At 41.9% G+C, this 15,547-nt stretch overlaps 1 protein-coding gene across 18 annotated transcripts in view; it reads right to left on the reverse strand.

The window, feature by feature from the left end:
• Window positions 1–865: 865 nt before the first annotated feature.
• TMCC1 (transmembrane and coiled-coil domain family 1) overlaps window positions 866–15,547 on the reverse strand; it is a 145,789-nt gene continuing 131,107 nt past the window's right edge. For 15 of the 18 annotated variants that reach the window (XM_035338013.1, XM_035338028.1, XM_035338011.1 and 12 more), the window contains 3 exons: window positions 13,739–14,673; window positions 6,413–6,548; window positions 866–4,558 (listed from right to left, as the gene is read on the reverse strand). In XM_035338013.1, the coding sequence (XP_035193904.1) occupies window positions 4,244–4,558; window positions 6,413–6,548; window positions 13,739–14,673 (1,386 nt within the window). In that variant the 3' untranslated portion in view covers window positions 866–4,243. Of the gene's footprint in view, window positions 4,559–6,412; window positions 6,549–13,738; window positions 14,674–15,204; window positions 15,265–15,457; window positions 15,536–15,547 lie in introns of those variants that run through there. The other 3 variants (XM_035338025.1, XM_035338022.1, XM_035338014.1) reach the window with 3 other exon arrangements.

Here is a 15,547-nt window from a genome sequence, read left to right on the forward strand (position 1 = left end):
GCTGTGGGAGTATCAGGGGACTGGAACAAAATGGATGAAGAAAAATGCAGCGATGCTCCTCCTTCTCCACGCAAAACAGCCAATTTTTTCTCACCATGGCCAGGTGGTGTATGGCTGAACATGGGATGAAGTTTGATAATAGGATTTATGGAGAACTTTCTCAAATTTGAAGCTCTCAGGGGAGGGCTCAGCACACTTTTCACACCCTCCCTTTTTTTCTTGATCCCCTCCCTCAGCACCCATGGAAACATGCAAATTAGGCCAGTGTTAATAGCTGAGGTCTTTATTTATTTTTTTTTATATACAGTAAAAGTGTTGCAGATAAATCTGCAACAATCAGACAAGACAAATGTAAATCTCTCTCAACAATTAGCAGCTTAAGATCTATAAACTACAGTGTTACGTTCACAAGTGTCATTTCTGTACTTTTCAATCCGTGCAAGTGAGTTTTTCTGTTTATTTTTTACACTTTTAAAACACACTTACAGCTAAGTCAATTGCCTACTACTATACCACCTGGCATACACAACACAGACACACGGGGTTTTTAACTCTTTAGCCACATTCAGAATTCACTTAACTGGTAAAACTACCCAATCTCAAACCCCTTTGTAGCTTGGCTTCTTTTGTTACAATGCTGCCTTTTTGTTTAATTTAAAAAATGCATATTTTTCAAAGCTGAAAGACAGTGCTTTTCTGTCCCAGTGCAACATGTACAGAACTCAACATTTCATCTGATCAGACCTTAAAAACTCACAGGACTGGAATAAACCAATGAAATAATTGCTGTGAGCATGCTCAGAATCATTAAACTAAACTAATGAGGCTGAAAGGAAAGAAAACTTCATAAAATTTAAAACGTTATTTTTTTGCATCATTTTTTTTTCTTTCTACATTGAGAAAGCAAATGGGGGAAAACAGATGAACTTCAATAGAACCACAGAATTTCACTGAGGAGCTGTTGCTTTTTTAACTAACACAGTCCATTATATTCTTCCCTTTTTATATGCCAAGTTGATACGTGCTAAACATATCTAAGCAATTTCAGAATTGTTTCAACTCTGAATATGAAATGTTTTGGGAAACATTCTGCTACTCAGAGATGGTCACTGAAAAGTTTACATCCATAAGGAAGGCTAATAAAAGGTACTCACACATGCACACTCACATCCATGGTGGAAACTGTCTTCTACATGTCATCCAGGAATGCTTCATCAAGAAAGCAAACAAAACCACTTACAAGGAAAGGGAGCTTTAAAGCTAGAATCACATTTCCAACAATATAATCATTGTTAAGCTATCAGAAATCATCACAGACCTTTGAATTGAAGAGGGAGGAAAACCCCAAAACATTCTACTAATGCAAAAGGCAAAACACATGGCAGTTCCGTTAGGATATGAAAAGTGGATGCAGCATCATATATGGCATTACTGCAGACAACTTTCTGGAATGGAAGAAACTGTCGAGAGAGAAAGAGACAGACAAACAGACATTGTCCAGAACCATATATATATGGCCTTCACCAAACAGTTTTGAGGCAATAAGTTTCTATTAAGCCTGCACCTTCTGGCAAATTATCAAATAGCATTTTCTGAAAATGACACAGTTGAGCCATTAAATTAAATTTGGATATAAAGAAGGACAAACACTTCCTTCAAATACTACAGATGAGTGGCACTAAGCGTCCAAATCCACTGGCTTTCAACTCCCTCCTACTTTGACTGCATAACAGCCTACCATGAACTATTTTGTGTGATCAAAACTGAAAAAAACACAGGGGCAAAAGCTAGGTATCAGAAATAAAGGCAATAAAACTTTTCAACTACGTATCAATTTATTTCTTATGTTGTCCACACCTTTGGTTCTGACAAAACCTGCATAATGGGAAGAAGACAATTATCCACATAATTTGAATCAGCCAGAGAAAGGTGGTAAGCAGAATGGAATTTCACTTCAGATAGAAGCATGGTCCAGATAGGGAATGTTTATGCAATGTTTTGCTCTGTCTGCAACTGTGGAAAGAATGATTATTTTTGGCTTGACTAAGTTGCAATTGGCAATTTGCGTTTTAAGAAGGACAAGAGCAGATTTGTGCATATGGTGACAAAGGCAGGTGTGCTGGAATCCCTGGGGGGGTGTACCTGAGTTTACTGTGACCATGGAAAGAATACACAGAATCATTGAAGGAAGGAGAATGGTTGAACAGTGGAGGGCTTGCCTCTGCCAGCAGTCAGAATACCCTCAAGGCTGTTAACCTATTTTGGGGGAATTTCTTGAAGTTCAGAATTTGCATCAGAGCATACAGTGTTATATTTATATATACACACACATATACATATATATAATGTACATGTTCCATGTATGTATATGTATGATCTCAACTGGTTTAGGTCACAGGGGCAACATTTGGTTCCTAGACAGAATTTAAGCCTAGAGGGAAGAAAATCAGCAAGATCTAACTAAACACCATAAATGCTGTTGAAAGAGAGTCCTAGAGTCCTTTTGGATTTCACAGAGATGGAATTTGAATCTTGATGTTGTTACGGTGGAAAGAGGCCCTAATTAAAAAAATATATATAGTGAATCCAGATTCCTTGGATGTGAAGCCTGACTGCCTGACTGCCAGTGCCAACAGTCAGCAAAGCATGCTGCTGGGACTTGACAGCTACAGTTGAAAATTACATTTCCTTTAGAGCTTTGAAAAGGTACCTACACCAAGTACTTGCCCTTGCAGCTAAAGAAGAGGATGCTGTCTATGGCACACTGCACTGATACAATCTACAAAAAAGATCGCTGCAAACACTCACAAATTATATTATCAGAGCCTGACAGGAGGAAAACTTTGGTTTCAATTTTTAGGAGTTTATCTGAAAATTAAGTCAGAGTGATTTCCGAGACAATCATTCCTTAAAGTGGACTGTTGAATCGGTATTTCTTTCCTTAAAAGAATCCGTCTGTTCCCTAGGAAGGGATGAAAATAAATTCCTTATTCTTATCCTGAGGCCAGGAATAAAAGATGATAACGTGAGGAATACAAACATATTCTCTTTCACATTTGGAAACAAAAAAACAAAACAAACAAACAAACAAAACCCTGCATGACAAGAATGTATGGAGAAGATAGATGTTTTTCATGATGCTGCATCTTTATGCGCAGGAGGACAGGTAAATGGCATATGAACATCACCGTGTTCCAGACAGGCTGGCACTAGAAACTACTTTCTGCCCTCCTCAAAACTGTTTCAGGACAAGACGGCTCACAATTATTCACGCATTTCTTCATTTAAAAACATCACTTCTTTATTTAAAAGGAAAAAAAAAAAAAGTAATGACCCTCCCAACCCCTTCCAAAAAAAAAAAAACAAACCCCAATAATAATAATAATAATTATAATAAAAAATCCTATATTAGAAACAATAAGGAAGCACTGAGAGTTTGAGTATTACACTCTTCAAGTATGCTGTTTGGATTTTTTTTAAATCTGTGAATATACATATATAAAAAAAACCTTAAAAGTGCGACCAAGGGCTTCTGCTTAAAGATAAGTATTTCAAGGACTACTTCAAATACTGTAGCACAACTGTGCAGTTACTGTGTATGGCATGAGGCTTCCACTTCATATACTTGGCAAAGTTGTTCAGCCTTACAGAAAGTTTCTCTAAGCCAGGTTATCACAAATGGCAAACCCAGATGCTGAGGTGGGAGAGAGATCCATGCGTTGTTTTTTCTCTTGATAAGGAAAGAAACCACTCTGAACCCATACATTTGGACATGGAATGTGAGCAGACTTCACAGTAAAAGTTTAGTGTTACAGGTTTGCTGTGGTACCATCCCTCAAGGCTGCGCACTACATTTAGCTTTGCTCATCTTAAGTTAAACACATTCTCCTCTTCCTGACAGGTTTAGTACAGTAGTTCAAGCAACAATTTAAATTGCCCATTGGTATGCTCCAAATTTCTGTGTTTTATTTCTTTTGTACACTTAAAAGAATCTTAAGATTTGCATCCAAAGAGAACCATGCTACATAAAAATTATCCAGGATTCTCGCCAGAAAAGAGTTCTTGAATAAAATCTAAAAAATACTATTGCAATGCATCTTGCAGAGAAAAAACGTTATTCTAAATGTAAACAAATTCACTCGGACACTTTAAAACTTCAGCGGAGTAGTTGCTGACTAATCTTTGCCACGCTTGCTCACTGAGCGTGATGGGAGGGGAGTGATGCAGCCAATTCCTCATGCCATCATCTGGGGGGAGACAAGAACCGTTCCAAGTAGCCAGAGATGGCATCCCAGTGCTTCCACAAAAAGGCAATGAAAACCACTATGAATAAAGTGCTGAACGTCCTATTGCGAGTTTTCATGAGGGGCACGACACAGTTGGCCACAGTGGAGACAAAGACAAGGAGGACTGCCATGACAGCCAGGAGGATGTTGATGAACTTCCCCAGCAGGTTCCTGGCTGTGGCATTCTCCAGACCCTCTAGCTGCACCACCTGCTGTTGCTGCTGCTGCAGTTCCATCTTGGAGATGCGGGTCTGGCACGCTTCCAGTGCCTCCTGTTGGCAAGAACACACTGCTCGGTTGCCAGCACCCTACAAGCCCACCCCCGTGGTGGTCCACGGCACTCATCTTACTGACTAGACCAGACCAGAGCCACCTTCGTCACGCACTCTTCTGCAGGATATGAGTCACTACATATTTCATACCCTGCAGCAGGAGTAGAAGAGGCTGTGCCATTTCATGTGATTGAGAAGTCCCTCATTAAGTAGGTACTGCACTTTGTAACAAAACATGTGATCTCATTTACATGACAGAGGCTTGACAGAGAAAGGTGACAGCTTGGGCAGAAGCCAGCCTTTGTTGAAACATGCATTTCAGCTGCAACTTTGCAATGTCAGCTGTCTGTCCCTGTACATGGTATAAAGGTCACCTGAGAGCTCATCATCCCTCCTGTCTTGTGGTTGGACCCAGATGGGTCATGAGAGGAAGATCTCCTCCAGAGTGCAGCAAGCCTTGGCAAGTGGGCCAACGCGCAGCAGGTGGGCTATTGACAAGCAGAAGGGGTTTTAAGGCAATTTGCAATGGCACATTTCTGCTCATGGAGATAGAAAATTACAATTTTGCCCTTAATCTTCCCTCCGAACTGCTTTTCTCATGACCTAAAGGCCAACGTTGGGTAACAACCAGAAGTCTGCAGAGAGCAGCAGTGTCCCTCACACTGATGTTCAAATAGGAACCAGGATGTTTTGCCTAGAGACCTAGCTCTGTCAACTGTTCCTCTGCAACATCAGCCGATACCCCTAGCTGTTCTTTCATGCAAGAAAACTTACTGCTCACCTTTTCCTCAGCAATGCTGGGGAATAGTCTAAACCAATTTGCAAGTTTACACCGGAAGTGCTGAATCTTAAATGAAGATTAAAAAAAGAGAAACCCCTCTTCATTTTAAGTTTCCAACCTTACTTCTTCCTGCTGTGTTAAATGAGGAAGGAGAATGAAACCTGAATATTGCAACATTCTTCAGAGAGGCTGATGTTTACTGAGAGAGGCCATGAGACCACTGACCACAAACACTGATTTATTTTAAGCTTAACTTAAAGGTCATTGTCACCTGTTACACTTCCCTGCCATTGCAGAATGTCTGTCAATGAAGCATGAGGCTTCTCTTTAGTTATGTTATCTGAAAGTAATGGGTAAAACTGATTGGCCTCCTCAAACAACGAGAAGCCTGAATGCACATCAACTCAACACAACTTGCAGCTGGACCCAATGACAAAAGCCAAGCCTGCTTTGTTTCAGAGATCACTTGGCTGAAACTTCTTTGGGGGCCAAAAGCAGGAGAACTTTGACCTACAGTTCTCTTTTCACACTACAAATATCTCACATTGGCTATCAAAGCTGAGATGCCTGCTACAACTAACATGACAAGGATTTAAAATAAATACTAGACTTGTTTCTGAATAGGCCTTTATAAGGTTTAGCTGCTACTTTGATAATTTCCTAGGTCTTTCATTCTGTGTCTGTCTGCCTGGATCTGTGGAAGGCCCTAAAACTGCAATCTCTATTTCCATAGCTTTCGTCTTTCACACACTGAAGAACACTTCTCTTTTAAAAACATCTCCATATTTGGACAAAACCAATGGAAAGAATTGTTTCCTGATCAGATGCAGTGGATACATAAAACCAGCCTCCATCTTTCTTGAGACATCTGCAGTGACTGCTCTATAATTTGACACACAAACACATCCTAGATCAGTTAACTCAGAATGCTACTGAAAAAAAAAAAAAAAAAAAAAAAAAAAAGTTTCAGGTCATAGTTAGTTTCCAATATCCAAAGAAAACCCTGCAAATATAGCCATCATGAAAGGGCAGGTGGAAGACTGGACTTGAGTGCCCTTGTTTCTGCCACCCACCTGGATGTCCCGGGCTCGCTCATAAGACTGATAGGCAATTTTCTCCTCCATGCTGGCCAGCTCCTGTTTTAGATTCAGGATCTCATTCTGGTGGAGCTCCGTCAGGTCGTTTAGCTGCTCTTCAAGTCTTTCACATCTAGAAATTAGACACATGGTACAGTAGCTTTAACAAGAAGAGGAAGGCACAATTACACAATAACAATTGAGCAACGAACACCACTGACTTTTTATTGAAAACCAGGGCAACAAAGCTGGTGAAGGGTCTAGTGGGAAAAATGTATGAGGAACAGCTGAGGTCCCTTGTTGTTGAGCGTGGAGAAGAGGAGCCTGACAGCTACAGGACCTGAGGGAACAGCATGGAACTGGGACAGGGGAGGGTCAGGCTGGGGGCTAGGGAAAGGTTCTGCCCCCAGAGGTGGTTGGGCACTGGGCTGCCCAGGGATGTGGTCATAGCACTGCGCCTGCTGGAGATCAAGGAGTGTTTAGACAACGCTCTCAGACACATGATCTGATTTTTGTGTGGTCCTGTGCAGAGCCAGGAGTTGGACTTGGTGATCCTTAGGGGTCCTTTCCTACTAAGGATATTTTCTCATTCTATGATTCTAGTGTGGCTACCTCAATTGCTATGGAAGTCTGCTTTGCAAACAATATAAGGCCTTCTCATTGAGAATTAAGGAAATTATTTCTAGCAGGTAAGATAATGTTAAGCCTGCTTTAAGCCTGGGGAAAAGAAAAAAAAAAAAAAAAAGCAGAAAGGTCAAATGACAATACTCAAGTGATGGAAGAAATCAAGGACAGAATTCGAATATTTATTCCCTGAACTTCTGTTTTAACCAGACTAAGTTCCCTTCTAATACCGTAAAACTCTTAAGCTTTCTCGTCTATACGTGGAACAGTAATTGTGTAAAAATGACAATGAAATAACATGTGACTGATGCCTTGGAGAACGTGATGGCCTTGTCTGGTCTTTCCATGTGAGGTCATAGAGATGTCTGATTTATTTTTTTCTTTATCTCCTTTGAATGATTCAGCTTAACTAGCAAAGATCATTGTATTATTTGTAAGACGGGAACGTGAATCACTAACCTGCAGGCTTATTTTTCAGTTTGCTACAGTGAATAGACCAAAAGCAGTTTGGAGGCAGAGGGCTGAACAAAAAAATGAGTAATGACAATTCTGAGAAAGTTTTAAACTGACTTCGGTGATAGTACCATGTTATTTTAGCACTTTCAAAATACATTAGGGATACTTCATGTCTGTATGTAGCACTTAATTTTTGAAATTTCAAGTGCTCTGCAAGCAACTCGTGTTTCAATACCCTTTAAGAATCAGGCAAGTGTTTGTTTTTCTTTCAAAAGGCAAACTTGCTCAGAGAGCTCAGGCCACTAGCTCAAGGGTCAGGAATGCCCAGCTACGTACCATCCACACCAGCCTCTTCCACCATGCTCCCCACTAATTTCTCATTATTTGTCCACTGTTAGTGATAGCTCTGACAGCAACTAAGGTATGGGTACAACTGCTGCGGCCACCAGGCTTCTCTGCTCATTTCCACTGACTGTCTACTCATTGTAATAGCATGGAACTACTTTACAGTACAGCTATTATCACCTGACCCTTGATACTAGTAATTGAGAAATTTGTAAGGAATTCAACATAGATAATTTCTTGTTTTAATTTCAGTTTCCCCTGACCCTATCTGAATTTAATTTATACACATATCCACATGCATAAAATGAATAAACAATATTTATCTACAAACAAGAATTTAATTACAAGTTCTGAAACAAAAATCTTTTTTTTTTTTTTAATATATATATATATTTTTTATTCCAAGGTTTCTGGTGCTTCATGAACTAAATATTCCGAATCTGCAGGCATAAACTAGTTTTTAACAATGTTCTTGTGTTTTTGTTTTTAACTGAGAAGTCTAAAGATAATTTTCATTCACATTCCCAATGTAATATTCCTTTAATCTAAAAAGGAGGAGTCAGGTGTAGTGCAACAATTTCCAACAATTAAATACATGTGGTCAACCAGCAGTGAGACTCAGACAACCACCTGCTGACACGGCTCAGCCCAGGATGGTGCCAGAGTCTCTGTACAACCAAGGCAGGCTATGCAAGAACTGGTTTCCCAGGAACTACAAGCTGCAGACATGAGAACAACCATGTGAAGACTGGCTAATGAAGAAGGAGCCTGGTTAATTAATATTGCCATTTGTTCCCATCCAGTTTAAAAAGAATACAAAACAAAACAAAACTTGCCAACAACTGAGAAATCATAACTAAATTCACTCTAAGTCCCAAAGGCAGCATAAATTACTTGAAATATATTCAGCTTGTTAATGTAATTCCAAATTCTCCATTGGGTTTATTACACAAAAAGGAGCTTAAGTATATCTGAAAATACCATAATTGTATTTTTTAACCTTCTCCCACATAAATACCATTCACAAAACAGGCAGCTTATATCCTGTTCTTTAACAAGAAACAATTTTATTTCAAGAACTTCAAAACTTCCTCAATCTACAAGAAACATAAGGAAACCCTTCAAATCCATACAGTTAAGAGTTTAAGCAAAATTCTTAACAATATGGATAACATGATTATCAACACATGATTTTGCTAACATGATTAGCTAAAAGGTTGGCTCCAGTCCTCCCTGCCCAGAAAGGTGGACTACTGCCTTGTTCCAGAACCAAACTTAGTTTTCCAAGGAGTCCCACCTGCTCGACTCAAGAGCTTTTACAGTTTTCACACAACAATCATATGCCTTTTTTTTTTTTTTTTTGTAGACAACTGCTGGAATTGGGTTATTAAAAATACTAGTAACAAAAACAACTTATTTTTGAAATGATATGTCCTCTGTTCATCTCCTTTTCACTCCTAGTCCCATTATCTACAATTTAGAAAATGACTTTTTTCCACGCTGTTTTATATTGGTGTTCAAATCTGAAAAGCTAAAAGGGCATCACTGATCACATGACTTACAGGGCCAGAAGCCAGGGTTTTCTGTTGAAGAACGGTTCAGATTTAGTTGAGAGACATTATGAAAACAAAAGGGACAAGATGCCTGCCAAAAGGGTTAAGACTACACTCATACATCCTTTCCAATGTACAAGTGTCAGCATCTTTGCAACAGACTCTAAACTTGCCTGTGCAAATAGCAGTGATCAAATCCCATTTCATTCCAGGTACTGAAATTTCTCACTAGAATCTAAGAATTATTTTATCACTAACTAAAATGTGAATTTTCCCCTTAAAATTACTACAGTATAGATTAACAAGTTATAACACAGAAACTTTACTATGTAATAGACGAGTGATAATCATCATACATGTTTCGTTATCAGAGATGCCCATACAGAGGACATTCAGTATACTGTTGGGGTGTTTGGCTAAAGTATGGCATACGGAAATACTTCGTTGAGAAAAGTCATGTCAGATTTCCACACATTTTCTCAAGCTCACTGTTTGGAAATCAGAAAACTGACTTGAAAATGACTGTGGAAAATAATTATTACAATCTCATTTTTCAAGTGATTTTAGGCATTTTCAAGTAACAGTTGCAAAATACACAGCTAACACAGCATATGTATGGGAGATACATGATGATGAAGACATTTTATCTGTACTCAGCAAGTGCTCTGGCAAGTAAAGAAACTGACTGAACTTGCGCTAAAAGATCTGTACAGCACACAGTGAGCTGAGTTTAATATATGTCTCCTCAAACATCTCTTAAAACTTTTTTTTGGTGGCTATGTTACACAGTATCTCCTCTAGCTTTTGCCATCCAAATACATTTTTTATGCTACTGAACACACTATCAATAGCAGAATAATAGCTAAAAGCAATATCTATTTGCAATATACTCCACGTCTTCTATCTAAAGGATACACAAGGGACAGAGCTTGCTCCAAAGAAATACTCTGCCAGTATTTATGCCATGCTTTCAGTTCCAAAGCCTCTCCTGGTGAGAGAAAACAGCTCTGCAGGAATGTTTCAGTGCTTTCGTACCTGGGTGAGGGTCCTTCTACACTGAACACGCAGCTTTTGCTGCCCTGGCTTACTGTTCAACCATTCTAGACCTCAAAAGTTTAGCACATCTGATCTATTTGAAAATAAATTAGAACAGACTGAAGCCCAGTGAACAGACTGTAACAAAAATGAAAGCGCAAGCTTCCAGCATTTTGGCTGACAGATTTCTCTGACAGAAATGTGAGAGATTTAAATGCACTTTCCAAGGATGCTGGGTTGGGCAGAAACCCAAACCCTCAGACTGGCCACGCTCCAAATGTGTGAGCTCATGGATTTCACTGTGTACAAACAGGTTCCTAAAGGGACAAGAAAGATGAAAATACTCAGCAGGAACTTTATTTTGGTCTCAACAGCACAGAAAGTCCCTGCTTGTACCAGTAAACAACTGCCACCCTTCAACCACCACGATAAGCAACAGGCCGTCCCAGAGCTCGTTCCCAGCGCAGAGGCAACACAATGGCTGCAAAGGAGCAGGCCAGGATCTTCCTTCCTCGATGATTCAGCCCCGGACGAGTGGCGCGGTGCTATGGGGCCAGCGTGCTCTGCCAATGGGCGGGCAGGGCAGGGCCGGGCTGCGCGGCCCCCACGCCCCGCAGCGCGCAGAACTGGGGTGACTGCACCAGCAAGGCCCTGCCCTGGGGCTGGCCAACGAAGAGAGCTGTGCCGACTGACAGCAAGGTCTTGAAGCGGGGGAAGAGAGGGAGGAGATGGAGCAGGTCAAGGAAAACCTGCGAGGCAAGCCATGGCTGATAAACAGAAGCTAAATGAACGCACAAGGAAAAAGGACTAGAACCTGCAAAAAAAGCAGAAAACCTAAGAAAGATGAAATGGATCAAGACTGGGTGAGAAATGGTACAGCACTCACTTTGTGCCAGCTTCCAGGTACAATACAAATACTCAGGGCAGCCCTATAAGCAAAGGTTTCTCTAAAAAAAATTTTTTAAACCTTAACTGTACTCAGTGCTTGTTTTTGAACACTTCCCAGAAACAGAACAGAGTTGTGAGGTATTTATAGCTTCTAAAGCTAGTTATGATTAATTTGAATCCCCAGCCTCAAACCATGACCTCCATTTCTATCTTTCCTTTTTTTTTTTTTTTTTTTTTTTTCCTGAACAGAGATGAAGAAGAGTTACTGGCCAGAGGAACAGGGGCTGGCCTCCTCAGGCAAGGCAGCACCGTCCTCCCAGACCTCGTGCATACCACATAGCCTTCCATTTCTCAGGGGAATGCTGTCTTTTATCTTCATAATATTTTAGAATATGGAAGCTATCAAACAAGAACCTAGATTTGTACATAAGGTATTTTTCTCAATGTGATTAATCCATGAGCTCCTTGTGGATCGTGCAGTTACCTGCTCATCTCTGAAAGCTTGTAGAGACAAGAGCACTTCGTGTGGTTCAACTGGTCCTTTTTAAAGGTCACACCTTCAATTAATTTGCATCAGCTTTCCAAATGGCAAGTCTAAATCACTATCATTTTATGCCTTTACAAGCTAAATACATACTCTCCTGGAAGCTTTTCACTCCAGGCTGCCTTGGTTAGGCTACGGGATCACCTTCAAGGTAGCACTTCATACTGGACTCGTAGGAGGACTTACGTGAACCTTGCTAAATGGTTTCAGGGAATAACAAGTCAGTTTAGCTGACAAGAGGCATCAGTCCCCAACCAAGGTCTTTTAATTTCAAGCCACTCCTTCAGTTGGACTGTGCTTGCATATAGTGTTCCACTATGAAAGGCTATTGCTGTATGTGTGAAACAACACCAGACAACAGGACCCCTCTCTGCTGGGGCGCAGAAGATCAAACTCTACATCGCTTCACAGCGTGACTTCATGACAATGAAGTACTAGGAACCAAAGTTGCTGTGTTAGGCTCTGGTTTCAGTGAATCGCTGATGGTTGCAACGTAGGATTAGAAAGTGATATTGGTCTGGCTTTGTCTAGCCAAGCTTTGCAAAACACACAGAAAGCCTGCTGTCACTACAAGATCCTAGCAGGCTAAACCTTTTCAAATGTTTTTCCAATGATCTGGCACCAGCATGTCTGAAAAGCTGCAGGGTGACTATGTAGCACCATACAAACCAGCACAGCAAACGGCACAGGGTACTTCAGAAAGCCTGTCCCCACACCCAGCAGCTGCACTGAGCCTCACAGTTTGTGCTTCACAGCCTGGTCTAACTGGTGAAGGCCACAAACAAGCTCCTTACAAAGGCCTGCTGTGCTCCATCAGAATGAGGATTTGGGCACCTTGAATTTTTTATCTAAAATTCTGGAAGTGTAGTTGGAGAACCATACTGAATTTAGGTCCCGAAGGGCTGGCAGAAGGACAGACTCCCTCTACCCACCCCAACAGGAGGCTGGGGAGCAGCCCCTGCTCCCAGCATGCGATGGGGATGCAGCGCAATCTTCAGGGCAGCACTGGGGCAGCCTGCTGAGAGCTCTCACTGCCAGCATAGGAGAAGGGCTATCGTTCCCCTCAGGAACGGAGGTGGCCAGAGGTGGTGGCTGCCATACTGCTAGGCTGCCCCTTGTCACACCCAGAGCCAGGAATTGGTAGTACCGCAGCAGCCCCACCACCTTCCCATCCCTTCCAGCAATGGGAAGACTGATCAAAACACTGGGTTACCCACTTCCAGAGCCACATTACCTCTGAAAAAAAAAAAAAAAAAAAAAAAAAAAAAAAAAAAAAAACAGAAGTAACAGCACATTACTACTGCCATTAGTTAACATTTAATATTTCTTTGAACTCTGCCACTGTGAGGCACAGCTGAAAAGAGAAGGGAACATAAATCCTAGTTTTGGTGTATGAGCAAGAGTGTGTTTTTTTGGAGAGCCTTAAGAACACTGGTTATTTCTTTTTTTCGGTAGATGTGGATCTGAGCAATGTAGGAGGCAGGGTCAGGATACTGCCCACTTGTACCCTCCTGAACCCTGCCCTGCCCCAGACCTTTGTGGGCTTTTTCCTGGGTAAAACACTTCCTGGGTAGCAGTAACTGCATCAATGTACTCCTGTTTTCTGGGGACACCTTTCTAAACTAATTTGGCTTGACTTTTTATCTACAAAATAACTATGAAATGGCCTTTTTTTTTTTTTTCTGTGTCTTTCTTGTAGAGAGAAGGAAATGAGCACCAGGATCATGATATTTACAAAGCACGATGTTTGGAGGGCAAAACCCTAAGATGACTCCAGAGCTTCCTACTTGAACCAAGCTGCTGAGTACTACTATCCAGGACTCTCATGCTCTGCAACTCACAGCATTTAATAGAAAAACTAATAAAAAAAGTACTTACCTGTACCGCTCCTCCTGCAAAGTCTGCATTATTAATGAGTAATCCCTCTGATAGCGAACCTTAAGGTCCTCAAACGATTCTTCCAGTCTTGCCTGTGTCTCTCGAATTTCTTGAATCTCATGTAGTATTGCATCAAACCCTGAGCTCTGTATATCCAGAGTGTTTGTTTTGGAGCTGGAAGCTCCCACAGGGCCCCCTGTTGTGCTGTTGGCTCCCACTGAGCCTGATGTGGCACTGGAGCAATCCTCTTCACTGCCATATTTTGGGCTTGACTGAAAGTTCTGGATAACACCTAGAGCCTTGCCTCCTGTCCCATCTTCCTGGCCTTCTTCTAAGGAGTCTTTCAGATTAGCAATATTGTCTGCACTCCCAAACTTGTTCCTTATGAGGGAGGCAATCTCACGGGGTTTGGAAACCACAGCTCCTGCTGCTGAATGTGTGGCTTGGGAGAAACTGGAAAGCCCACCTTTAACACTATCTACTACTCCCTCACTGAAGCCAGTGACTTTCGCTCCAACATCTTTCAATCCCTGATGCATATCCCTGAAAACATCCTTTGGCTGCCGTGGCATCCCATTCTGTTCAATTTCTCGTAGCTTTCGATGGTAATGCTCTAGTTTCTTCTGCAGCTGCAAGATCGTCTGGGCGGACTTTTGATTTTTCTTCTCAAACACTTGCTTAATACGGGCGCTCTGCTGCTTGTCTGCGTTGTTGGCTAGTTTCAGGTACTCTGCCACATTGTCATCACGGGCTGTTTGTTCAATTTTGATCTGCTCAGTCAACTTCAGTATCTTCTGTTGCAAGTGTGTGATAGCCACTTTTGTACGCTGAGGATCTGGAGTTCCATCAACAGAGTCTGCATTGATGCTGCCATCAGTGCTTGAGGCCACTGCACTGGAGGTCTGTGCTAGGCTGCTGACTTCCAATCGCTCGATCTAGACGAGGAAAGAGAAATATAAACACTAAAGACCACTTTTATTAATACAGAAACCTGTCCTTTTTTGTACCAACCATCTTGACACGTGGATGTAATTCTACAAAAACACACCTTTTTTCAGCTGGCCAAGGTATAGTATCAATACACTCTAAATCTCTACACATAAAAATTGAGCATGATGTGTTTTACGGGCAGGTAGTAAAAGCAGAGGAAAAGGAAAGCAAACTCCCAAACACATGATAGCCTTGAACAATCAAAAAGACAAGCACAAAGCAAGACAGAGAACCCTGCTTTGGCAGGCTGACTTCTGGGAAGTTTTGATATGTGGCCAGTAGCTCCATCAGCATCAGAATAAAAAGGTAGAGGTGAGTGTGAAAGAGCAAAAGCCATATACATCAAGTAAACAGAAAACCCAAATTATTCTCAGCACCTCATTTATTTATATGAAAGCAAGGAAATAACGAAACTTGGTGAAACAAAAGATCTACTAAGCTCAGTGCTCAGAGCAGAAATAAACAGACCTTCAGACCTCTGAAAACATGCCCTGCTTCACGTTCCCAGGCCTGTAGCTCATGCTGCTAGCGATAAACGGCGCGAGTAGGTGCCTCGGAGTGGAAGGACAACATGCGACAAAGACGTTACGCGCTGCTTCACCGCAAAGGAGGCACGCGAAGCGACCAGACCAGGCGCCCAAGTCTTTCCCTCCGGCCTGAAGAAGCAAGACGTCCCGCGGCACCTCCCGCTCCCCGGCCCGCCCCCGCCGAGCCCCGCGCCCCCGGTACCTTGGCCCGGCGGAGCAGCAGCGCCCGCTCCCAGTGCATGGCTCCCGCCGGGCGCCCGCATGGCCCCGCGCCGCGCCCCACCTGGGCTCA

Source organism: Oxyura jamaicensis, chromosome 12 (genome assembly GCF_011077185.1).
Source record: "Oxyura jamaicensis isolate SHBP4307 breed ruddy duck chromosome 12, BPBGC_Ojam_1.0, whole genome shotgun sequence".
In the NCBI taxonomy this organism is placed as follows: domain Eukaryota; kingdom Metazoa; phylum Chordata; class Aves; order Anseriformes; family Anatidae; genus Oxyura; species Oxyura jamaicensis.